Below are 23,588 nucleotides of genomic sequence, written 5' to 3' on the forward strand. Positions count from 1 at the left end.
GGCGGGAGCCCGGGGGCTGGCGGCGGGGCGGAGGGCGGTCAGCCCCGCGCCCCCAGCCCACCCCCAGCCGGCCCCCGGGCGGTGAGAGAGCGGGGGGGGTGTCCGGCGGCAGCTAAGGTTATGCCAGCATCGGGGCAGGGGGGGGTCGAGGCCGGGCAGCCCCCCCGAGGGGCTCCGCGGGGCAGAAAGGGCACCCGGGGAGGGGGAACGGGAGGCTCCGCCGGGGGAGGAAAAAAATAAATAAAAAATTAAGCGAGCCGCTGCCTCCGAAACGAATCCCTGGACGAAGATCTCCCTCGGGAATGAGTGAGGCTTGGCAGGTTTATTGATTTGATTTTATTTCGGGGGAGCGGGGAGGTTGTTCCTTGAAGTGGAAATTTATGCAAGGAAAGGCATCACCGGGCTCGCGGCTCGGAGAAACCCCCCCCGGCGGGCCAGAAAGCTTCTAGGTTTGGCGGAACGGGGTCTGTTGGTTTGGGGTTTGTTGGTGGTTGTGAAAAAGTCTTTAGCAAATGTACAAATAAAGAGCCGGAGAAGGAGAAGGAGGAGGTTCGGGTCAGTTTAGTCTTTGTGCTTTCTCGTTTCTCTCGCCCGCTCCTCGCTGGCCGCTCTCCGGTTTATTACCGTGTCCAATTGTCTGCCGCTAAATTGTAGCTTGTCTAAAAATAAGAGAGACGGAGCCCCGGGTCCGAACAATGTCAGTCAGTGGATTTCCACGCTTCGCCTTCAGTTAATCCAGCTACTGGATAAAATCCGTATTGCTTTCAGCGCTTATTTCCCCCCTTAGTAATAAAGCCGCAAGCTACGAACCCAGGCAAAGAACTCCTCTCGCATACTTTCCCTTAGACTCCCAGATATCGAATAGTTTCGAGTACAGTTTCAACGAAAAAAAAAAAGGTTGGGGGAAAAAAAAAAAAGGACCCAAGCGCCAGCCCCTCTTCAGACAGTAATTACAAACGGAGAGTTGCACTTACAAACTTGCTGCATTTTGCCCCCAGCACAGTCCGGCCACTTTTCCTTTGTGATTGTGTATATTCCATCATTCCATCCCCGCCCGCGCTGGCTCCGCCGGTGCCGCCGCTGCCGCGGGTGCCCGAGCCGCCCGGCGCCCCTCGGAGCAGCGGGGGCGGGAGGCGGGTGTCAGCGGGGACGAGGCGCGGAGCCTCCCCCCAGCGGCCGCGGAGGGAGCCGGGCTCCGCGGGAGGGGTTTGCATGGGAGGGAGCCGAGGAAATCCCCTTTCCCCTCCTCGCCCCGTACCTGGGAGCGCCCGCTCGCCGTCCTCCCCCGGCGGCGACACCTCGGGGCGAACGGGAGCGAGTTCTCGGACGGATCGGGGCGCTGCGCTCCTCTTCCAGCTGGATGTCGCTGGAACGGGCGGTAGAAAAAACGAGCGGTGCCTTCTAGGGCGCTTTCGTGCGCGGGGTGAGCGTGCGACGCGAGGTCCGGCTTGGGATGCGGGAGCTCCGGGCTCCGACAGGAGCTTCCTGGGACTCCTGCGCTGTGGTTCCTCCTCGGGAAAGCCGCAGCCTTGGTGCTTCGCTTGCCGGACTCCTCTGTTCAGAGCAGGGGGGGCCGACTGAGAGATCGGGTCCCTTGCGCTGGCCTTGCTGCCACTGGCAGCCGCCAGGTCCTGCGTGTTGCTGAGGGGGATGCGGAACGACCCGGGAGCTGGTCAGCTTTATTAAGGAGATAGGTTGTTGTGCTGCTGTGGCTGCGTGATCCCAGTTCCCAAATACCTCTTTGGAAATAAAAATGGCCCCCAGGCGCGTGTAGATACATCCCTGATGGAAAAACATTAAAGGTCTTTTGGGGCTGTACACCTCCTAACATGCATCGTTGTGTTTGGTTTTGTCGTGGGTCTGGTCAGAAAAATACACACATCTCATTGCAACATAACCAGAGCATTAAGCTGAGGGTGAGGAGGAACTAATAACCTTCTCTGGTGGTTTTATCCCATTCCAAGATCACACACACAAATGCTTTTAATGCCAATGATGAAATAACGCTTTCCTGGAAATTGACCCCAAATATGTAAAAGATATGCAGCACCAAATGCATGGGAAATATTAAAGCCCCTGCTTTCATGACCCCCATCTCCTTCACGCTGCAGCAAACATCCATGTGGGTTCCCAGGATCCGGTAAAGGGAGCACAAGCAAGAGTCTCTGACAGGTTCAGGCTCACTGAGGGACAAGGTCTGGGGAAGCCGGATCTGTGGATGTGCCGCCTACCGAGGAAGGCATTATTGCTAACAGGAAAAGGGGATTTTTTTTTTTTTTTTTTTTGTTTAACCTTGAACAACTGAGGAAGAGTGAGTTGTTATTTGATACACAGCGGTAGCATACATCTGTTGAGAACAATGGCCTGGCACAGTTGGGAAAAAAAAAAAAAGATATTTTAATGTTTGTAAAATAATGGACTATTACCTTGGCTTCAGGCCTGGCCAGGGGTTTTATTTGTTCTTTACAGTTCAGCTGCCACTGCGGGGTTTAAGAGGGTCACTCGCAGAGCGCAGGTGTAACAGTAACACGCGAACCTCTTGGAGGATAAGCGAGGGTCTTGAAACCCAAGTCTTGGCTGGGGTTTCCAGGGTTGCTACGGGAATATGACATTGGTGGTGCTGCTCTGGGGGATACCAGGGTAGCTGCAGGAGTTCTCTCTTACAAGATCTTGTAGAACTCGGAGAATGAGCTTTCAAAATGAAGGTTTTCGAATTCTAACTTGAGACCTTTAAGAGTCACTTTTGCCGAGCAGCGTCTCGTGCCTTTCGTGGTTTCGTGTGTCGCTCAATATTGCAGCAAATACTGCCCCTGGTGTTTCAGAGAAGGAAATACCCTAAATCCATCCCTCCGCTTTTCCAGTTTCGTCCAGGAGACACTAGCGAGTGATACCGACCCCTGAGCACCACTGGCGGGGTTGGATTGTTTGGTTGTCAGTGTTCTTAAAAGCGAATGGTTCTCAACATCATCGTAACGCCACTTGCGATTCGTGTCATAGGCATTCTAATAAACACACACGATAAAACATTAACATTGCAGGTCCTGAATAATTAATTGCTTTTTGTTTCCTTCTGTCGACATTAATTTGTGACCTTGTTACATGACGTTGCAATATCACATGAGCTGTTACACTTGGGCATTTTGTCTGTGTCTATTCGCTTCTTGTGTCGAAGCTCTGAGTTCCCTGAGTCGGCAGCCCCTTCCAGATCAGGCAAGCACTTATTTGTGCTGGGTTCACAGCCAGGAATTCTCACCACAGAGATGGAAAAAAAAAAAAGGAACAAAAAGACTCTGTTGAACGCATGTTGCTTAAAAACTTGAGTACATGCTTAAATCCAGGTGCATACTTTGTTCGCCTGTGTCTAGAAATCATGTGTCAAGTTACTTCAAAGTTACATTAACTCCACTAGAATGGCACATACTTAGTATCAGTCCTATGGAGGACTTTGCAAACTTCTAAATTTCAGCCATTTCCATTACTTGATTTTCAGCGAGGGTTCTTAGCCATACAGGTATTTCCTTGGGGTATTCCCAGCTAGGCACGTTCATATACTGTGCTGCTCACAGTCTGTGCAGCTCACTCAGTCAAGTGTTTAACTGGATTGCAGAGTCTAAATGCATCTCGGACACGTTACTTTCCTTAAATTTGAGACACAAAATGCGTGTGGTTGCTGCTCTGTTAAAGTTGTAAAAAAAAAAAGCCATCTTGAACATACGCCGGTTTTTAAAATAAGAATATAACCCTCAGAGCAATCTAAAGAAACTGTGTCAATGTCTTAGTTAATAAACTACTGGGGGGGGCACAAAACAAACTGTCCCCGTGCCACCACCTTATTACCTAGAAAAATACCAAAATTCACATAAACCATTCGGAGAGTGGAGCCATTGAGGGGGTTGTTATCAGGTTCTTTCAAAACCATTTCACATATTTCTCATGTTATTCCTTTGCCCGTAAGTTACACTTTCTCACATTCTTTTGTCTCACATTTAAATTCAGATTAGAATTTGGGATTTCTTGTTTCTCAAAGCAGAATCAGAAAGTCAGCGTTAGAAACTCTATTTTGCGTGTGCTGGGTATTTCTCTTGGAGTGGTATTGTGTTTACATGTGTTTATCTAACACACCCACTCTGTTTATCCAGACAGACTTAAAGAAGGATAAAACTACAAGACTTTATTTATCCAAATAAAAGTAAATCAGGAGAGTTAAGCATGGGAATTGCCTGTAATCGCCTGCTGAACTGCTAGAAATAGCTGCTTTTTGGAAACAGGAGAAGCCTTCTCTCACAAAAAAACCAAAACAAAACCAAAAAACATGACAGTAACAGCTATCAACTATTCACAAAGTTTACTATCCCATTTCATCGACAAATGACTTTCTTTGCAAAACCTGAGGGACACTGGCAGAAAAATCACTTCTTTTTGTACTGCATTGTAAGAACGTGACATAGAATATAGATTGAAAGGGCCTTCTCTCTTAGAAGTACCTCGCATTAGAAAACCTGATCCTGTGCATAAATACCTTGTGTGAACTTCTTCAGTCTTGAGTTACAGAACTTAAACGAGAGCAGATTATCGAAACACTACAGGAACTAAAGTAATTTCCAAGTATGACCATTAATCACCCAACAAAGTCTAATCACATAGTGAGCTCCCTCCATTGTTCCATTAAGACAGGTACTTCATCTTAATTAAAGATACTACTTAAAAAATTAACCCTCAAATGTGCTATCAGAACAAACATTATATTCTCTCACCCCCTAAGTCCACTCAGATTCTGCAATGGAGAAAAGGAAGTATGGAAGACTGGTCACATTTCTGACTTCTCCCATCTTTAGACACTTGCCCAAAATTTTTCTGCTAGGAATACTCTTGAGTATTTTTGCATATAGAAAATGTCGGGGGTAAGCGTCCTCTTTGCACTTCATGCTGCATAAGTACCAGCATTTATAGCCTTTCCTACAGAATTTGATCTAAATTTTTAAATATACACTTATTCTGAACAATCTTCATTTCCCGTGGTGGTGACAAGTGTAAACATGATGTAATGATACTTCACATTCTCTATCTTGTAGAAACTCTTCAGGTGAAACAACAGCCATAAAAATATTATCACTTTCTCCAGTCTTGGTGGGGGGAATATGAAAGTTTAACAGAGACTACACACACACACAAACATTGCCAACCCCTGCCAAGCCAGATCAAACTCCAGCATCCTACTGAAACAGAAATCAGTGATATCAATACAAGGCATTTTCTTAGTCCAACTGGTGATGGCACAGACAAGATTAGTAAACCTATGGAGGTATTTCTTCCAAGAAGCTCTAACAGGATACTTCTGTATCCCTGTTTTTTTGTACTTTTGTATCCCTGCTAGAGACAAAAAAACTAGGATCTGTGAAAAAAATGCCTACAGGAACAAGAAAAAAGTAGGTAGCTCACACTTCTTAGGTGAACCAAGAGGATCTGGGATGCGGTAGATACTGAAAAAAAGAAAAGTAAAATCAGTCACCGTAATAATTTCCTGATTTTCTTTTCCAATCAAAATATATGGATTCTTGAAATATCAGTGATCAGCAATCCAAAATTTCCCAAACAGTTTAAATGTAGGAAAATGGGAAATCAACCACTCATTTCAATAGCAATTTTTTTTTAATTAAAAATCATACATCCTCAAGTTTTCCGAAAATTCTGAAGGTAGCAGTACTTTGCACCTGGCCTTGTTGAACCTCATGAGGTTCTCACAGGTCCACTTCTCCAGCCTGTCCAGGTCCTTGGTGAAAACTCTCCACCTTTATTATAAGCCCCCTTTAGGTACCAAAAGGTTGCAATAAGGTCTCCCCAGAACTCTTCTCTTCTCCAGGCTGAACAACCTCAACTTTCTCAGCCTCTCCTCACAGGAGAGGTGCTTCAGCCCTCTGACCATTTCCATGACCCTCCTCTGGACCTGCTCCAACAGGACCATGTCCTTCTTGTATTGGGGGACCCAGAGCTGATTCAACATGCCAGCTGGGGTCTCATGAGAACAGAATAGAGAGAGAGAATCACCTCCCTGATCAGATGGCCACCCCTCTTTTTACCTAGCTCAGAGCACAACTGGCTTTCTGAGAAGCAAGCAGACAATGCCATTTCTGTAATTTTTTTCAGAATAGATGATACAGTACTTAACCCTTCCTAACTTCTCAAAAATCCAAACATCTACTCCACTGACTCCAAAGAACTCCAATTTGGGCTTCATACAATTCAGGTAAGACATTTTTTTCATGATTTTAATTAATTCCTACTTCCTGTTAAATTACATTGGAAGAATTCTTGCTTGTCTTGCATGGCCACATTATTCCATTCTCCTATTTTTTTTAGTTACTGCAAGTTGTTATTATGTTTGTACAATGTAATTTGATGCATTGGACGCAGAAGGAACAACAGTGACAGGGGATGAGGAAGAGGCTGAGGTACTTAATGCCTTCTTTGCCTCAGTCTTTAATTGTAAATAAAGTTGTTCTGTCTGTGTATAAACCCAGGAGCTAGAGGAGCAAAATGAGGCTCCCATGATCCAAGAGGAGGTGGTCAGAGCCTTGCCAGCCCAAATAGACACACACAAGTCTATGGGGCCAGATGGGATTCACCCAAGGGTATTGAAGGAGCTGGCGGATGTGCTGGCCAAACCCCTTTTCATCATCTTCCAACAGTCCTGGAAGGCTGGGGAGGTACCACTGGACTGGAGGCTGGCTGATGTTGTGCCCATCTACAAGAAGGGTCGCAGGGAGGACCCAGGAAACTACAGGCCTGTCAGTCTGACCTCAGTGCCAGGGAAAGTCATGGAGCAGGTGATCTTGAGTGCTATCATGAAGCACATGCAAGAGAACTGGGTGATCAGGCCCAGTCAACACGGGTTCACAAAAGGCAGGTCTTGCCAGACTAACCTGATCGCCTTCTATGACCAAGTGACTCGGCTGCTGGATGAGGGAAAGGCTGTGGATGTGGTCTTCCTGGACTTCAGTAAAGCCTTTGACACAGTTTCTCACAGCATTCTGCTTCGGAAACTGTCAGCCTCTGGCCTGGACAGGCGCACACTCTCCTGGGTGGAAAACTGGTTGGATGGCCGGGCCCAGAGAGTGGTGGGAAATGGTGTGAAATCCAGCTGGAGGCCAGTGACAAGTGGGGTTCCCCAGGGCTTGGTGCTGGGTCCAGCCCTGTTCAATGTCTTTATCAATGACCTGGATGAAGGCATCGAGTGCACCCTTAGCAAGTTTGCAGATGACACTAAGCTGGGTGGAAGTGTTGATCTGCTGGAGGGTAGGGAGGCTCTGCAAAGGGATCTGAACAGGCTGGACCGCTGGGCTGAGTCCAATGGCATGAGGTTTAACAAGGCCAGATGCCGGGTCCTGCACTTGGGGCACAACAACCCTGTGCAGTGCTACAGACTAGGAGAAGTCTGGCTGGAAAGCTGCCTGGAGGAGAGGGACCTGGGGGTGTTGGTTGACAGCCGACTGAATATGAGCCAGCAGTGTGCCCAGGTGGCCAAGAAGGCCAATGGCATCTTGGCTTGTATCAGAAACGGTGTGACCAGCAGGTCCAGGGAGGTTATTTTCCCTCTGTACTCGGCACTGGTGAGACCGCTCCTCGAATCCTGTGTTCATTTCTGGGCCCCTCACCACAAGAAGGATGTTGAGGCTCTGGAGCGAGTCCAGAGAAAAGCAATGAAGCTGGTGAGGGGGCTGGAGAACAGGCCTTATGAGGAACAGCTGAGAGAGCTGGGGTTGTTTAGCCTGGAGAAGAGGAGGCTGAGGGGAGACCTCATTGCTCTCTACAACTACCTGAAAGGAGGTTGTAGAGAGGAGGGTGCTGGCCTTTTCTCCCAAGTGACAGGGGACAGGACAAGAGGGAATGGCCTCAAGCTCCACCAGGGGAGATTTAGGCTGGACATTAGGAAAAAATTCTTCACAGAAAGGGTCATTGGGCACTGGCACAGGCTGCCCAGGGAGGTGGTTGATTCACCTTCCCTGGAGGTGTTTAAGGCACGGGTGGACGAGGTGCTAAGGGGCATGGTTTAGTGTTTGATAGGAATGGTTGGACTCGATGATCCAGTGGGTCTCTTCTAACCTGGTTATTCTATGATTCTATGATGTTTAAATCTCAGTAAATTGCTGCAGCTGCATATCAGAGACAGCACTGTGGGTCCAAATGTTCATTTAGGTGGCTAAGTCAGACTCAGTCTATATAATGCCTACGATGTGACTCATCACCTACTCTCTAAAGAGAAGAATAACTGTTGTGCTGCAAATGTAGTCAGCACTGCAGAATACGTCCTCTGTTGCCTTGCAACAGTCTATACTGACTCCTCAGAGAGGAAACATCTTTGCATTTGGGTCCTGTTTATCCTATCATTCTAAATGGTGGGACTTACTTGCATGTAACAAGGAAAGTAAGATGCAAGTTACATGTTGTCATACAACATTGCCTTACCTTTCCAAATATACCTACTTCAAAAGGTTTCAGCATCTCCTGAAACCTCCACCTCCCCTATGATGTAGCTCAGTATAAATAGGTGGAAGTTTTATTTCAAAAATAAATAAATATTTAGATGTTATTTTTTAAGAACAGAAGGAAACTTAAAGTGACGTATGCAGTAAGACTGGAAGGACTGATTTGGTAAAACTTTGGGTTATTATTGACACAGATGAGAAAAAAAGATACAGCACACTCTGAAACAGTAGTTTAAAAGCATATGGATTTAAGCATAACATAGCCTAAAAAGAATCTTGAAGACCAAGCAGAGATAAAGTGCATACAGATAAAGTAGGCCATTCAGGTATGTACAAGGCACCTTTCAAAGAGCTCTATGACCACTTATTCCATTTTCTCTTCTTGGAAATTGTCTGCATCATCCATGTACTCTTCAAGATCATCATATCTCTGCAAATAAAATAATACAGGTTTTATTTTATCAATGTTTAATAACTGAATTACATAAAGACTGCTTTTTCTTTTTCTTCAATACATTAATAAGCATGCCAATAACAATTCCAAAGCAATGACATCTGAAAGCTTGCTAAATGCAACTCTTCTACAAGTTCTCTCAAAATTATTCATAAAGTGTTTCTGAATTAGTCAAAGCATTTCAGTGTAGAGTAAAATATTCTTGCTGTGCCTCACATACGTTTCCAGTCTTTCTAAGTTACAGCTTGAGTTTGTTAGTGTTGCTGCTTTCAAATGAAACAGGAGCCTGCCCACCACTGCCCAGAGATCATGCAGCTGTCAAAAAGCTTCATGTCAGAAGCTGACACAAACTCTGTGTGAAAGCAGCAGCAGAAAACTGTTCGGGCTGAGTTCTGTTGAAGCCCAGTAATTCAGAACTGATCAATTAAATCAGACATATTATATCACCTTACTTTTATCTACTTGGAAAAGGATACATCAAATAACTCAGTCATACCTTCTGAATCCACCCACTGTCTTCCAAATGGCCAAAAAGCCGTTCAACTGTGTCTTTGACTGGTTCATCCTCAACACCTTCTGACTTGGTAACGGAGGTGCAATCCACATACAGTTTGTATTTGAAGTGCTTCAAATTATGGTAAACTCTCGTACGATTTGCACACACCACGCCAACATTCAAAACCTAGGCCAAAATGAACATATCATTCTCTCTGACAGGAAGAACAGCTCAGTCAGTCCAGTAAGATTTTTTGAATAATTAAACAGAATGACACTACATGCATAAAATCAGCACAAACCTATGTAGTTTTCATAGCCACAGCAGAACAATTTTAGAGTAAGCAGATAGCCAGCAAGTCTATGCAATGACAGCTTAGCAGTATGGTTTCCTTGCAAACATAACCATGTTTATAATTAGTAGTATCTTTCCTACCTCCTGGTGGGACATCACTTTGTTACAAAATAGCTATCATTTCAGACAACCATCCTATTGTGAAAGCAGAGGAAGAGAAATTCACTATTTTGCTTAATATGTAGCACTTCCTAGGGACATGAAACACCAGTTCTAGCATTTTGTAAACTGAGTAACATTCAATATTTTTTCAATAAATATATATGAATACAAATACACATGCCTAGAAACATATATTTAATAAATATATAAAGTAATTGGAATGAATAAAAATAAAATTTGAAAACTGAGTTTATATATAATGCAAATGTTAACCTGTAACTGTCTGGGATGTATAGCTAGGCCATAATGCTGTACAAATCAAAACCTCTGCACCTCCCAGTTATTACCAGTCGTATTTCTACAATTTCCATGCAGAAAAGACAGAATTCTCTTATTTTTCTTCACAGCATTTTTTATGGATAAACAAAAAGTAAATATACATGCAAATATATAATCAGAGTATGGATTGGAATAGATTCATTACCATCTACCAGCACTAACATTAAACACAAGCAAGTATTTGCACGTATCTTGAACTCAGATTTTATAGAAAGATGTCAAGTGGTGAAGGAGTTTACTTGAAAATACTGAATAATATACTGCTTACGAGATTCTCTGGCAATCCTCAATCTTCACTAAAAGTACATATGAAACCAGAGGTGTGGGGAGAGAGAAAGAGTCAAAGTTCATCTGCCTTTAAGGACTTCTTGTGTTTCATCAGACTAAGTTTTGTCCCATTTCCACAAGGCAAGTAGTTCAAATACATACAAAGGCAAACCAGAAGAGCACTCTAACCCCTGTAAATGACCCACAGGTGCACTGATTACTACTTTAAACCATAGAGCCTATCCGGTAAGAAATCTACATCTAGCTGGTTTTGAGAGGTCAGGTTTTCTACACAACATAATTAATACATGTGTAATGAACTTCAGCTCCTGAAATATACAGGAGAAATTGATTCAATTTTACAAAAAAAACCCCTCCATCAACTTATCTTTCAAGGGCAGCATTTTGGACTGAGGTCTTGCCACACCTTTATGAGTAAGAAGCAGGTAAATGGCTAAAGGTCAGAGTTCTTTGTATCAGTGATGCAAGCTGTGATTATGTTGCTGTTTCAGATGACAAGCACATATACAAAAACCCAACCATGTTATATATTGCAAATTATCCCTTCTGAGCCACACAGTGATACCTGTTATTGCTGCCACTGGTAATAATCTGGATGCTCTTTAAATTATGAGAAGGTTACGTTTTAATCAACACTTACAACTACATTTTCAGGAAGCTTTCTGAATGCATGACCAAATATTTGCATCTATGAGCAGTTCACCCAAACACCTGACCTACTTGTACAACCTAGCACTACCAATATCTACTGACAATGAAAGTAACAGTAAATTTATATTTATAAAGACTACATAATCTCAATTTATATATATGTATTCCTTATGTATTTTCTTAACTACATGAATATATATAACTTCCTAAATATATTATCTAGTAATTAATTGAGCCTCAGCAGGTGTAATGTCGCTGCAGAGACGTACTCACTTAAAAGAACTTTTGATTTGACCTACAGCAGATGGTTATTAACTGAATTTTTAACCATCTTTTGATAGAAAAATCACCATTACTATATTGCAATTCTCTACTGATCACATACACGCACCTATACGCAGCTCCACTTCCTACTCTTCCCCCAGACTGCAAAGCTAAGGCTTGTGTTTGGTGCTATAGGTGCTTCTGAAGTGCAAGACCTACCAACCAATGCATAATCTTGATTTAGTCAAATTTCCAAACGTACAGGAATACTGAAACAATAAAGAACTGAACTGCAGTGTTTCATAGAGCATTTCATAACTTTTCAAGTATCCCAAGCAATAATATGCAGCATCTAGAACACTGTGCTATATAAAACAGGAGATACTATTCTGAATCAAACTGAGGTCCATTCTTCCCCTGAAAGAACAGCTAGCAGGACACATTTGGGAAATAAGATGAAGGATGAACACCAGAATGAGCATAACATTACCACACAACTTCTAGCAGTCAACAGTTAAGACAGTGTCTATCATCCAAACTATTACGTTCCACAGTGTGGAAGAAGCTTCCCCAAGAACCTGTCTAATCCCTTTTGGGACCCACTAACATGTTTCACTTCCAAAGCATCTTGTCAACAAGTTTCATACTTTATTTATGTGAGAGATGTAAAGTATTTCTATATTGCAGAAACACCAGAGGAAAATAACTAAACATCATATAACGTCATTATGTATTGTGTTTTTAAAGCAAGAAAGATTGTCTATAAATACAATGCTATTTCAGAATACAGCTTCGGAAAGAATCTCAGTACTGTACTCATTCTATTTTTTTCCCGTTGCAGTTCTCAGTGACTCTGTCCTAATGCTTAGCTTATCTCCTCAAGCCAGCCATATCAGCCAAAGTTGTGTTAAATCACTTTGTATGGAATGCAGGAACATAGCCTGACAATAGCACAACATGTAGTGACTGAACCCATGTCCTCTAAGCATGATTATAAACAAAAGTAGAACACTACGGCTGAGAGCAGAAAACAGTTTATAATCCAGGTGACACAGGAGGAAAGAAGTGTGGGGGATGCCCATGTCTCTAAACTGTTTGATTTTCCCTGACCATGGAGGAATGAGAATTGGCAGCTACACATAGAACAATCACTGCAAAACTAAGTAGAACTGGAACAGCTGTTTCTCTTCTCTTTCTACTGGCAAAGCAGAATCCTTCAGAGATGAGAGAAGGAAAGTTTTATGCAGAAGAGAGCTGGAGGTCTGTTTTTGTTCTCACCACATCCACTTTTCTTGGGTATTTTCAAACAAAACTTTAGAAAACACTTCAGCTACGTATTTCCATTCAATCTGATCTGCCAATGCTGAACTGTATTCCCTTTCAGTCAATTAAGCTTTTGAAATGCCAGTTTTATCTAGCTCTTGTGCCTTTTTTCTTTTTATTTCCTCCTTTCTTTTTGGCAGGACAAGCTGATCAACACATTGCCAGCAGCTTCAAAGACTCCACAAGAACAATACCTTTAGCAGTTTAAATTACAGGTCTCAAGAACAGGAATGTATTACAAAGGTACTATCAAACATTGCTGGAAAGTGCTCAATAACTCTTGGTCCTAGGTCTGTTCTACAGCCCCTGAGCTATACTGAGCATGCACAGAGCAAGCATTTCACCAGATGCTGGGGTATTTGGGGTAAAAAAACCACTCATTCTCTACTGTTAAGCTGAAGAGGACAAAAATGGACTAGCAATTTAGTTCAATATTTGGTAGGCTATGTAAAATTTCTTCCAAAGTGAAAAACGGCCAACGCGTTATGTAGGACAATGTTTAAACAGCAGTGAGGGAATTGCTACTATTATTTCCACAGTTAAGATGAAAGTTGAGTAAAGATTAAATTCTTGAGCTAGTTCATTTATTTTTTTCTGGTTAGGTAAGGCATATGCTTCCTGTGAAAAAATGAAAAGTTTAAATTAGTGATCTGAATTTAGAGACCCATATGTAAGGGGGAATAATGACTGTAAAATGGACTGCAATATCAGTGCTAGTATGACTGTCAAGGACTTACTGCTTTCCTGCAATAAACAAGAGGAAAGGCCTTGCTGGAAAAGCCTAGCTCCCTTGACTATCATGCACATACAGACTTATAAAAGCAGCGTATTAACAACTGCTGCTCAGAAGGCTTTGTAATCTATTTAAGAAAAAATGACATAATAATCATCACAGACGCCCCTCAAATCCCTAACATAGAATATTTGCAAAGATCCAAATGATAATAGGCTTGAGCTTCAGTGAGAGGCACTTCCCAGTTTGATAAGGTCTTTGTTTTGTTTTTATATCCTAACTACACCTCACTTCAAAATATGTTGCAAATAAAACTTCTTCTGACACTTTTTTCATTTGAACAAATACCATGAGGAACTTCAACTGTATTCAAAAATTCTTTCACACTCACCAAGAAAATGAATATACCTTCTACTTTTCCTGAAAGGGAAGAAAACCAGAACTTGGATATCAGCTTGGCACACCACTGTAGCAATACTTTATTCTGGACAAATGGTGTTCTTTGAGTTTATCAGAAGAGAGCATAGAATCATGGAATGGTTTGGGTTGGAAGGGACCTTAAAGATACCTAGTTCCAACTGTCCCTGCTGTGGGCAGGGACATCCCACTAGACCAGGCTGCCCAAGGCCCCATACAACATGTCCTTGAACACTTCCAGGGAGGGGGCATCCAATACTTCTCTGGGCAACCTGTGCCAGTCCCTCACCACTCTCATTGTGAAGAATTTCTTCCTAATGTCTAGTCTAAACCTGCCCCCTCCAATTTAAAGCCAGTCCCCCTCATCCTATCATTGCATGTTCTTTTAAAAAGTCCCTCCCCAGCTTCCTTGTATGCTTCCTTCAGGTACTGGAAGGCTGCTATAAGGTCTCCTTGGAGCCTTCTCTTCTCCAGGCTGAACAACCCCAACTCTCTCAGCCCGTCCTCAGAGGAGAGGTGCTCCATTCCTCTGACCATCTTCATAGCCCTCCTCTGGACCAACTCCAACAGTTCCATATCTTTATGCTGAAGATTCCAGAACTGGATACAATACTCCAGATGAGCTCTCACAACAGAGAAATAGACAGGCAGAATCACCTCCCTTAACCTGCTGGCCGCACTTCTTTTGATGCGGCCCAGGATGCGGTTGGTCTTCTGGGCTGGAAGTGCGCGTTGCTGGCTCATGTTGAGCTTCTCATCAATGAGCAGCCCCAAATCCTTTCTCTGAAGGGCCGCTCTTAATCACATCATGCCCCATCCTGTATTGAAACTGCAGATTGCCCTGACCCAGGTGTAGGACCTTGCACTTGGCTTTGTTGAACCTCCTGGGGTTCACACCATGAAAGAACTGCATTACTTGAATTACATTACTTAAGAAGGTTACATGCATATCTACTTGTTAACAATTTCTGGTAGCTGTAAATTCTTAAATATTGGGAATACCCAAGTTCTTAACAGTCAAGGTCTTCAAGTCTCAGCAGTAAAACATAATGGAACTGACTACTCAAGTAACCTAAAATGACTGCCTGGTGCCATATCGTTTAACAACATGAAAGATGTTTCATTAAAAAAATATAATTTAATCCAAAATGTCCTAGTACAGACAAGTGAATGAGAAAAGATGCAAGACTACTTAAAATGGAAATGTTTTCTAATTTGGACAAGTAGGTCGGATAATGCAGTAATGAGAGAAAGGCTCTAATAAACTGTATTGAAGTAGTTAGGAACAAGTCTTCTCAAAAGGAGATCACCAATTTCAAGTGTCAGTGCAACTGAGATGTCAAGATGCTTTGTCCTGGATGAAAAGCTATATAGGAAATAGCAGATGTGAAAAAATCTGAAGAAAGAAGCAGTAAATTCTGACTGGGCTGCACTAGGACTTTTAGAATGACAGTGGCACTATTTCACTCAGCATTCAGATTTACAGCGAACAAGAACTGTTGGAGTGCACACAGACACTCCAAATGCTAGAAGCATAAATAGGCACAGAATCAGCAAACTGAGTGATCCAATGAAGAACAAACCTTACTCGCAATAAAACAGAAAACAATCATTCAATGGATATGATTCTCCATTATGCAGAAAGTTACATTTATAAAGTTTCTGAAAGCTAATCAATGCAAGATTGCTGCTGGGAAAGTCTTAAGGCCATGATAGGCACACACAGAGGTAAAGGGCTTTCAACTGATCCAATCGTAGTGAAAAGGCATTCTGATATTTAGAATATATGTAAATCTGAGGTAAATGTGATCCTTGATTTAAAGCCTCAGACTCCACGCATATGGAGCTAGGATCTATCCAAGATTTAAAAAAAAAAACAAAACCAAAAACCATAGTATTTCTCAGGTACTTGGTGAAAACCAGGAATGCCAGGCATGTTCAGATCACCACTCAGTCATGTAGTTTCTTTACCACTGACTTTCCTTTCTATAGGATATGTATCCACTTTAGAATTTTCAGTCTTCTATTAAATTTTCTGATAAAACAAAAAGCTACTTTAGAAATAACTGATCGACTGCTTGTAGCAGAACATTGGTTAGTAATCTTTGTACATGCTGTCAGTCTCTTAGACACACTGTTTCAGGCTGCCTCCCCATGCATCAAAAAAGACAAGCACGCCAAGCAGCACGTGTAAGATGCCATGTACCTGGAGTTTCCTTCTTGCCCTGGATGAAACTCAGAATGTAGAGATTTGAAGGAAAGGAAAAATTGAGGCAGATGTCAATTTTGGCTCGAAGGCAAGAGTTATCGATAAACCCTACTGTATGTCTTAGAGCCTTTTCTCTTTTTTTATCATGAAGTCCAGCTCATGGTTGGGTACACTTGCTAGTGCTTACCACAGTGCAAGTACATGTGCTGCATAAGGTATTAATAATATTAAGTGGCAAAAGCAGAGAGGAAACAGCACACCTGTCATGGTGATGCAGGCAAAACCAAAGGTCATAGAAAAACAGCAGATATATTTTCTTAATAAAAGCTAGGTTTATTTGAGTATACTTGTCATCACCTCTTTCCCAAGATATAAGAAAGGATGGGTGGTGGGCAGGCAGGGAGGGGAATGCCACTATTCATCCTCTTAAGTTCCACAGGAACTTCCTTCATAATTCCTAACTAAATCCAAGACTATACTCCTTTAAACTGCAAAATGATCTTCATATTTTAAAAATTAATAGGGTTTAGATATAAAAGTACAGAAGCTTAACTCTTGCCTCTAACATTATAGATAATAAATGCATTGAAGGATTTTTATTCTTTGTGTGTGTAGTGTCTGTAACACTAGATAAAGTTTAAAAATAATTATACTGGGTGCTAGTTTGAAGTTACCTGTGTGTCATCTGACATGAAGTCGTCTGCTTCCAAAGTTTTACTATTATAAAGCTTTCCAAAGAGCAGCACATTAAATTTACAATAACGTTTCAATTCACAGGCCTGACAAGGCACGTTTTGTTGATTTTTCAAGCTGATGCGAACATCTGGGTAACAATCCACACGCTCCTGAAAAACAGATTTCAATTAACATTAAAGAATCTCCGTAAGCTGAAAGATGCCTTAAACAGGCAGCTGAATACTTTATAGTCACACAAAATTAGTGCAAGAGAAACCAAATAGATTAAAATCTTAAGTCTTCCACCATTAAGTTGCTAACATATATATCTTCTCAATAATTTTCCAACACTTCACTCAGTTCTAGTTCATTAATTCTTTCTTTCAGCTTCAGACCTAAAGAATGGGTCCTGCACCCGGGCACTCTAACTTTTTTTTTTCTTTGAGGAGGTGGGGAGCTACTGTATCAGTTGGTCTACATCTAATAAATACACTGTATCTCTCCATGGACATAATCCATAACTAGAGTGATTATTAGATCACCAAACCTATCACAGTAGTACTATTCTAGTAATTCACATACAGTGACTAGGTTACTGTGTATTTACTTCATTTTTCTTTTTATGAGAAGCAGAAGGCTCATTATAAACATACTGGTTTATCTTCTTGTGGGAAGAGGAAGAAATTTTGTTATAAAATTTAGCAAGTGACAAAAAGTCCTGAAGAAGTTATCTGCTGAAGTTAGCAGGAGAACCATTCAGGTAACTGAGAACAGATTCACTTGTTACTTGACTGTTTATCTGAATATAAACACATAAAACACTTCCAATATTTATAATATCAAAACAAGTTACATAAGGTAAAGAACAATGAGACTCTATTAAGAAAGTATAATTATACCAATTATTGTACTGTAGAATTACAGTATATGTATATATACAAAAAACTGTCAGTAATAATATGATTTAGAGCTCACTTCACTATTTAAAGTAGCAGCTACATACCTTGTACCGGTCTTTCCAGCGACTTCTAGCAATTAAATTCTCAAGACGAGGCTGAATGAAGCGATCATCCAAATAATGAAGTGAGAGCAACATATCCTGCGCATACCTTTTTTGTCTTGTTCCATCTGTTCAGTGAGAATCATTACAAATTTGCTGATCACCTTATGTTGTACAAGTATCTTCAAATAAATGTTCAAGGACATAACGCTTCTGCATACTAAGAACTATGAGTGATTTAATAAATTATTACATTTGCTAATGTTATCCACAAAAGTGATCTATGCATAAACTGATATATTTAATTATTTTAAAAGTATCACAAGAGGTACATAAATAAACTCTACAATCAAAATTAAAGTGAAAAGTTGTCATCCCAAATAGAGACCCGTTCACTCGATCCATTTAAAAGAATGGAAAAATCGGGGAAAAAGGGAAGCGTCTTGCTTTTTTTCCAGTTTATGTAACCTGTTCATAAGGTATAAGGGAAGAGGTTGCTATCCATGAAAACAAACTGCTCTGAGCTGTTTCACAGCAGAAACTGACCTTAACACTTCAGCAGCACAGTCAGATGCTTTGAGTTATGAGGTGTAAGTACTTCCAAATACTTACTCGAGTAAAATAAATAAGCAATTATGAGGATGAGTAAAACTACCACTGTTCCACAACTGTCTCCCAAACACGTGCTGGGCTCCAGGAATTAAAGAGGACTTGTAAAGGTGCAGGCCAATTCATACTGTCTTGAGGTTCAGCTTGTACTGACATACAAATAAATTGAGCTACCTTCCCATGTCTTTTAGCAATGGTGTTATCGAAGATAGAGCTAAGAAGGACCACTGGCTATCTACCTTTCTATATGAAAAGCTAACTGTCATTATCACTATAGCTACCATAATTACAATTAATTGCTTTCTCATATACACTTTATGCCAACACTGGCATTTTCAGTAAGTCAGTTACACTATAAGCTTGAGGAGGCTGTGCTAGACCATAAAAAATAAATCTCTCACAATAAAACACAAATCTGAACTCTCATACTAAGACAGCTGCTGTTGATTCAAACTAATTAAAAGATTCACTTCCATTAACTCCGAAAAAATCCATTCTGTTTATAAGCACTCCATGCTTATAAAAATGTATCTTTGTAATGCTAGGCTATGTTGTTCAGAAAGACAGAACAATCTCCAACTCACCCGCATAGCTGATCGACTTCCTGCATCTTGGCAGTAAGCTCTTCATTTTGCAGAGCAGATACAATTTGAAATTGAAGGAAGCTATTACAAAATAAACCTGGCAGGGTTTACTTACTACTCTTCAAAAGCTTGTTTTCACTCAGTAAAACGAAAACTAAACTAACACCTGAATGAACTAGCAGAGGTAGACAAATGACATTTTTAGCTCACAGCCTTTATTCTGAAGCCTGTGCTGTACTTCAGTTCCTCTGTTCCCTCTTAGTTCCTGATGGCACCAGAACTTCCTCAGCACTCTGCTAACTCCTTCCACAATGTGACACTGACATTCCTCTCATTAACCCAATCTTTACTTCTGAAACTATTTAAGAGGTTGCCATTCAGTCCCACTAGACCAAATGCCAAAAAGAACCTCCTCGGTGAAAACAAGACATGTAGTATTGACTGCAGTTGAGATTTGTTTTATCTGAAGGCACAAGTGTTCAAAAAAAGAAAAACTCCAGGTATGGAGTAATTTCCATAATTAAAATTATTTATTATCAAATTCCTCAGAAAAAGCTATGAAGATGCAACATTTTGACAAATCAGCTGACCTTGCAATGTTTTCATTGAGATATCTACTTTGAAATTACTTTTGCTTTCATGCTGCAACTATTACTACTGATCAGTAACACAGAAACACTTTCCTAGGCTTAAAAGAATGAAGTTTACATAGTTTTCCAAGGTTATGCTATCCTTTGCAAATAGATTTCTGCCTCCCCTGCCCAGAGTTCCAGAGCAACAAACCCAAGAACAGATCTCAGGACTCACAGTCCTATACTCCAGTCAGGAGACATATCCTTCCCTACAACAAATGTCTTTATATAACTTTGAATGCACTACTATAATATTTAAAATTTACTTACCATATAATGAGCTCAGGAAAGTGTCATCAATTGCATTTATGAGGAAAGCCTTTACTATTCTTTTGAAGTGTACATAATGATCACAGCGAGATACTGGGGAGAAAGCAATGTAACCAGAGTTCACAGAAGAAAAACAAAAAGGAACAAAAAAATGTAAACAACATTAAAAGTACTGTAAGAATTCTTTTTTTCCCATTAGTATAAATTTAGAATTTTAAAATCATTTAAATATGGATTTAAAAATAATTTTGACATACAACACCCACATCTTTAAGACCATGCCTTTAAATAGCGCTTCTCATCCCAATTAACTTAATGAACTTTAGCCTCTTAATTCAGCAAAAGGAGCCCACAGTAAGAGCTACAAATGCTAAAAGAAGAGAATGATTTGTTTTGCAGGAAATAATGCAAACTAGCAAGGGCCTGGCTTGTGGGGTTTGTCTGTTTGTTTTTTCTAACTTTCTTTAAAATACATGCAAAACTTCTCAGGTCTTTATTGGAAAGAAATACAACAAATATTTATGACCTTTTGCACTAGCACTGATTGCCCAGTGCATACCTGTTTCTGAACAACAAAATATAGAAGAACAGATCTAGCATAAAGCTCTGTTTCAAATCTCTATGCTCTATTCAGATACTAGTTTTCATAAAAGATCACCCTCAAAAGTTTCTTAGCTCTGCAAATTTTGGCTGAAATCAACCAATGAATTCGGGAACCCCTACAGACCTGTGCTCCCAAGTCTCAGTGACGTGAATAAAAATAATAAACCCCAAGCCCCCCAGACCCCAAACCCCCAGCAAGAATTTTACGTCACTCTCCAGATCAGACTTCGACCAGAATTAACATAGCTGGTCTTAGCATATACCACAAAGTGGAGGATGATGCTTTTAGGCCTCCACAGAAATGACTGCATCATAGGTAGCCTACTTCATCCTAGATCAGACCAACTTAAAAAGCTGTGCAATAGGATTTCCCTTCCTTCCCCTCAAAACAGAACCTCCCTTTAATAAGATACAGAAAGACTGTACAAGTTTACTGTGGAAATCAGAATACTTCCACAATAAATTGAAGCCTTTTAAGAATCTGCTTTTAAACCATCACATCCCACCTCACAGTATTTGTATTTACAGGCCACTAATATTCATCACGGCATTACAAGTAAGTCATGCATATAGAGTTGTCACTAATTTTGATCTTACACTGTGGAACATAGTATGCCAGCAACTCGCTATTTGATGTATTTAGTTCCTTCTGTTGTGGCTGGTTTTCATTCTCCACGTGCTCTGTGTTGTCATCTTCATCTTCTTCTTCCTCTACTATAAAATCTTTCATGCTGTCACTGTCAGTCTCACTACCTTCTGTTGGTGTGAGTGGAAAGTGACAGAGTGGTTCCTCTTCTATTTCTTCTTCACCACTAGAATCCTAATTAATTTAAAAAAAAAATACTTAAAACACAAGAATTTTCAGTATTTGCAATGAAGAAATACTACATATACTGGATAAGATTCTTGATCTCCTAATAACACCATTTGTTCAATTAACAAAAAACAACGTCTTTCAAAAACACCCACATAGTTCTGTACTAGATGACAATTACTTTCAGCTTTAGATGAGCCATCTCAATGTACCTCTCTTCATGCTATTTGTAGGAATTAAGCTAACATAGGAGATCTCTAAGTTACTTCAGCAGGTATCGTGCTTCTTGATAAAAATCCTTAGATAATCGTCTCGTGTTTCTTCTGCACAGAAAAAAAGAATGATAAAGAAGTTTTTCCCTTCTGACTATGCAAAGATGATAGACACCTGTATTCTAAGCTGCTTAGCCATAAGAATGCCTGAAAGAGTAAACAAAAGGAAATTCTTAAATCCTCAGTGATTAAAATTAAACTCAAGAGAAAGGCTTTTAGTGGTCAATATTTTCATCTAGTTAATGTGACAACTGTTAAAAGTGTGACAGAACGGACTTGTCATGAATAAAAAACAAAACAAAATAAATAAACCCCCACTGATTTATATGTAATAGTCTTCACCTTCCCCAACATTTAGTATTTTCTCCAATTGAATTTCGAACATAAAATCCAGACCTCACAATGTTCACTACTGCTGGATGTCCGAGTTGTTCTTTGTCTGGCAAGTTCTTTCAATTTTGCACGTATTTTCTCTTTCTTATTAGGAGAAACATTTTCTGTAGGGCAGGTTTTATCAGGTTGCTGTTTTTCGGAACTCTCATCCTCATCCATTATACAGTGGCGTTTAGCAAATGTGTTTCTAACAAGTATATCACTGTCCTCACTTTCATCACTGTCATACAAGACAGAAGTGTTCAACCTTTTACGCTTCCCAGGCACGATGCAGTCATCCTCAACATCTTCTGTTACTTCCCCACTGTGTCTTTTCTCTTCCTGATCTGAAAGACTATTCTTCACAGCAGTTTCATCTTTGTCATCTACTTCATCTTCTGATGTGGTAGGCTCTTCCTCCTCAGAGGTACCTGAAGATTCGTCATTGCTGTCAAGTAGTACAAGCTCCCTTTTAGTGCGCCTCCAGTCAACTCGGGATTTGGATGATGACAGTTCTGTTCCTGCTGTCTTATGCCTTGTGTCATATCTTCTGACAACTGCTTTTATCTCCATTGGAAGGCTGTGACAACACACCAAAATATAAACTGGTAAAACAAAGCACTTATTACATTATGCTATTAAAAAAAATACAGTACAAGGGCATGCACATTTTCTTACACATATTTATGACTTAACAATATCATTTTTAAGAGACACATGCAGAAATCAGCACCAAACAAAACTGAACACGCATACTAACTTCTGAGGAGGATATACCTAACTCAAAAAAACCGCAGAAGAGCAGAATTACCCCTGCCTAGCAGGAATGAACTGGAAAAAAATTGGTTTGAAGGGCAGCTACAGATCTCATCATCTCCTCCAATACTTGAAATCTACATGTGAGACGGAGAGCTCCCTCACTCCTGGGGAACTGGGTACATTGCTCCTTTAGATCAACATGGCAAGCCTCACTGAGGAGCGGCCCAACACTCACAGCCACGCCTTCACCCCACAGAGGCTATAGGGTGACCCATCTTACACAGGCTATAGGGGGCCAACCTCCCAGAGGCCAGAGGTGTCCACCTCGAAGAGGTTATAGGGGTGCCCACCCTACAGAGCCTCAAGGGTGCACCCCCCGCCCCGAGTCTATGGGGGGGGCTCGCCCCAGAGACTAGGAGAGGGCACATCCCACAGAGCCTATAGGGTGGGCTATGGGGGGGGAGGGGGGGAGGCTATAGGGTAATCCCCCGAGGCTACAGGGCGGCCCACCCCACAGAGGCTGTAGGGCGGGCTAAGGTGGGGGTGTCCACCCCACAGAGGCTGTAGGGTGGGCTAAGGGGGGGGGTGTCCACCCCACAGAGGCTGTAGGGCAGGCTAATGGGGGGTGTCACCCCACAGAGGCTGCAGGGCGGGCTAAGGGGTGGGGGGGCTCACCTCAAACAGGCTGTAGGGCGGGCTAAGCAGGGGTCTTACCCCACAGAAGCTGTAGGGCGGGCTAAGGGGAGATGTCACCCCACAGAAGCTACCCCCGTCGCCCGCTCCCCAGCGCCCTGAGGTGATCTCCCGGCTCCATAAAGCAGACCCCCCCGAGCCCTCAGCACCGCATTCAGCCGTCGCTCCCGCCACCGACGCCCCCTCGGTCCC

The 23,588-nt window shown here is 41.7% G+C and overlaps 2 protein-coding genes across 5 annotated transcripts; both read right to left on the reverse strand.

Moving 5' to 3' along the window:
• Positions 1 to 11: 11 nt before the first annotated feature.
• On the reverse strand, positions 12 to 2,612 carry LOC138721456 (collagen alpha-1(I) chain-like). The gene is made up of 3 exons (XM_069858597.1): positions 2,503 to 2,612; positions 975 to 1,641; positions 12 to 659 (listed from the first exon to the last, which is right to left on the reverse strand). Exons 1-3 carry the CDS (start codon positions 2,610 to 2,612, stop codon positions 621 to 623), a joined length of 816 nt encoding a protein of 271 aa, XP_069714698.1. The 3' UTR covers positions 12 to 620.
• A 5,928-nt stretch (positions 2,613 to 8,540) lies between these two features.
• Positions 8,541 to 23,588, reverse strand: CCDC82 (coiled-coil domain containing 82). 4 transcript variants are annotated; one of them, XM_069883412.1, is made up of 8 exons: positions 23,546 to 23,588; positions 21,969 to 22,524; positions 21,084 to 21,306; positions 19,884 to 19,976; positions 17,792 to 17,916; positions 16,788 to 16,958; positions 9,434 to 9,619; positions 8,541 to 8,913 (listed from the first exon to the last, which is right to left on the reverse strand). In XM_069883412.1, the coding sequence occupies exons 1-8, from the start codon at positions 23,548 to 23,550 to the stop codon at positions 8,848 to 8,850; spliced, it is 1,425 nt and encodes a 474-aa protein (XP_069739513.1). In that variant the 5' UTR covers positions 23,551 to 23,588; the 3' UTR covers positions 8,541 to 8,847. The 4 variants fall into 4 exon arrangements, with proteins under 4 accessions (XP_069739513.1, XP_069739514.1, XP_069739515.1 ...); XM_069883413.1 differs by lacking the exon at positions 23,546 to 23,588 and adding an exon at positions 23,379 to 23,437; XM_069883414.1 differs by lacking the exon at positions 8,541 to 8,913 and adding an exon at positions 16,111 to 16,129 and having other exon boundaries at positions 9,440 to 9,619.

The sequence above is a fragment of the Phaenicophaeus curvirostris genome, chromosome 1 (assembly GCF_032191515.1).
Source record: "Phaenicophaeus curvirostris isolate KB17595 chromosome 1, BPBGC_Pcur_1.0, whole genome shotgun sequence".
NCBI classification, from domain to species: domain Eukaryota; kingdom Metazoa; phylum Chordata; class Aves; order Cuculiformes; family Cuculidae; genus Phaenicophaeus; species Phaenicophaeus curvirostris.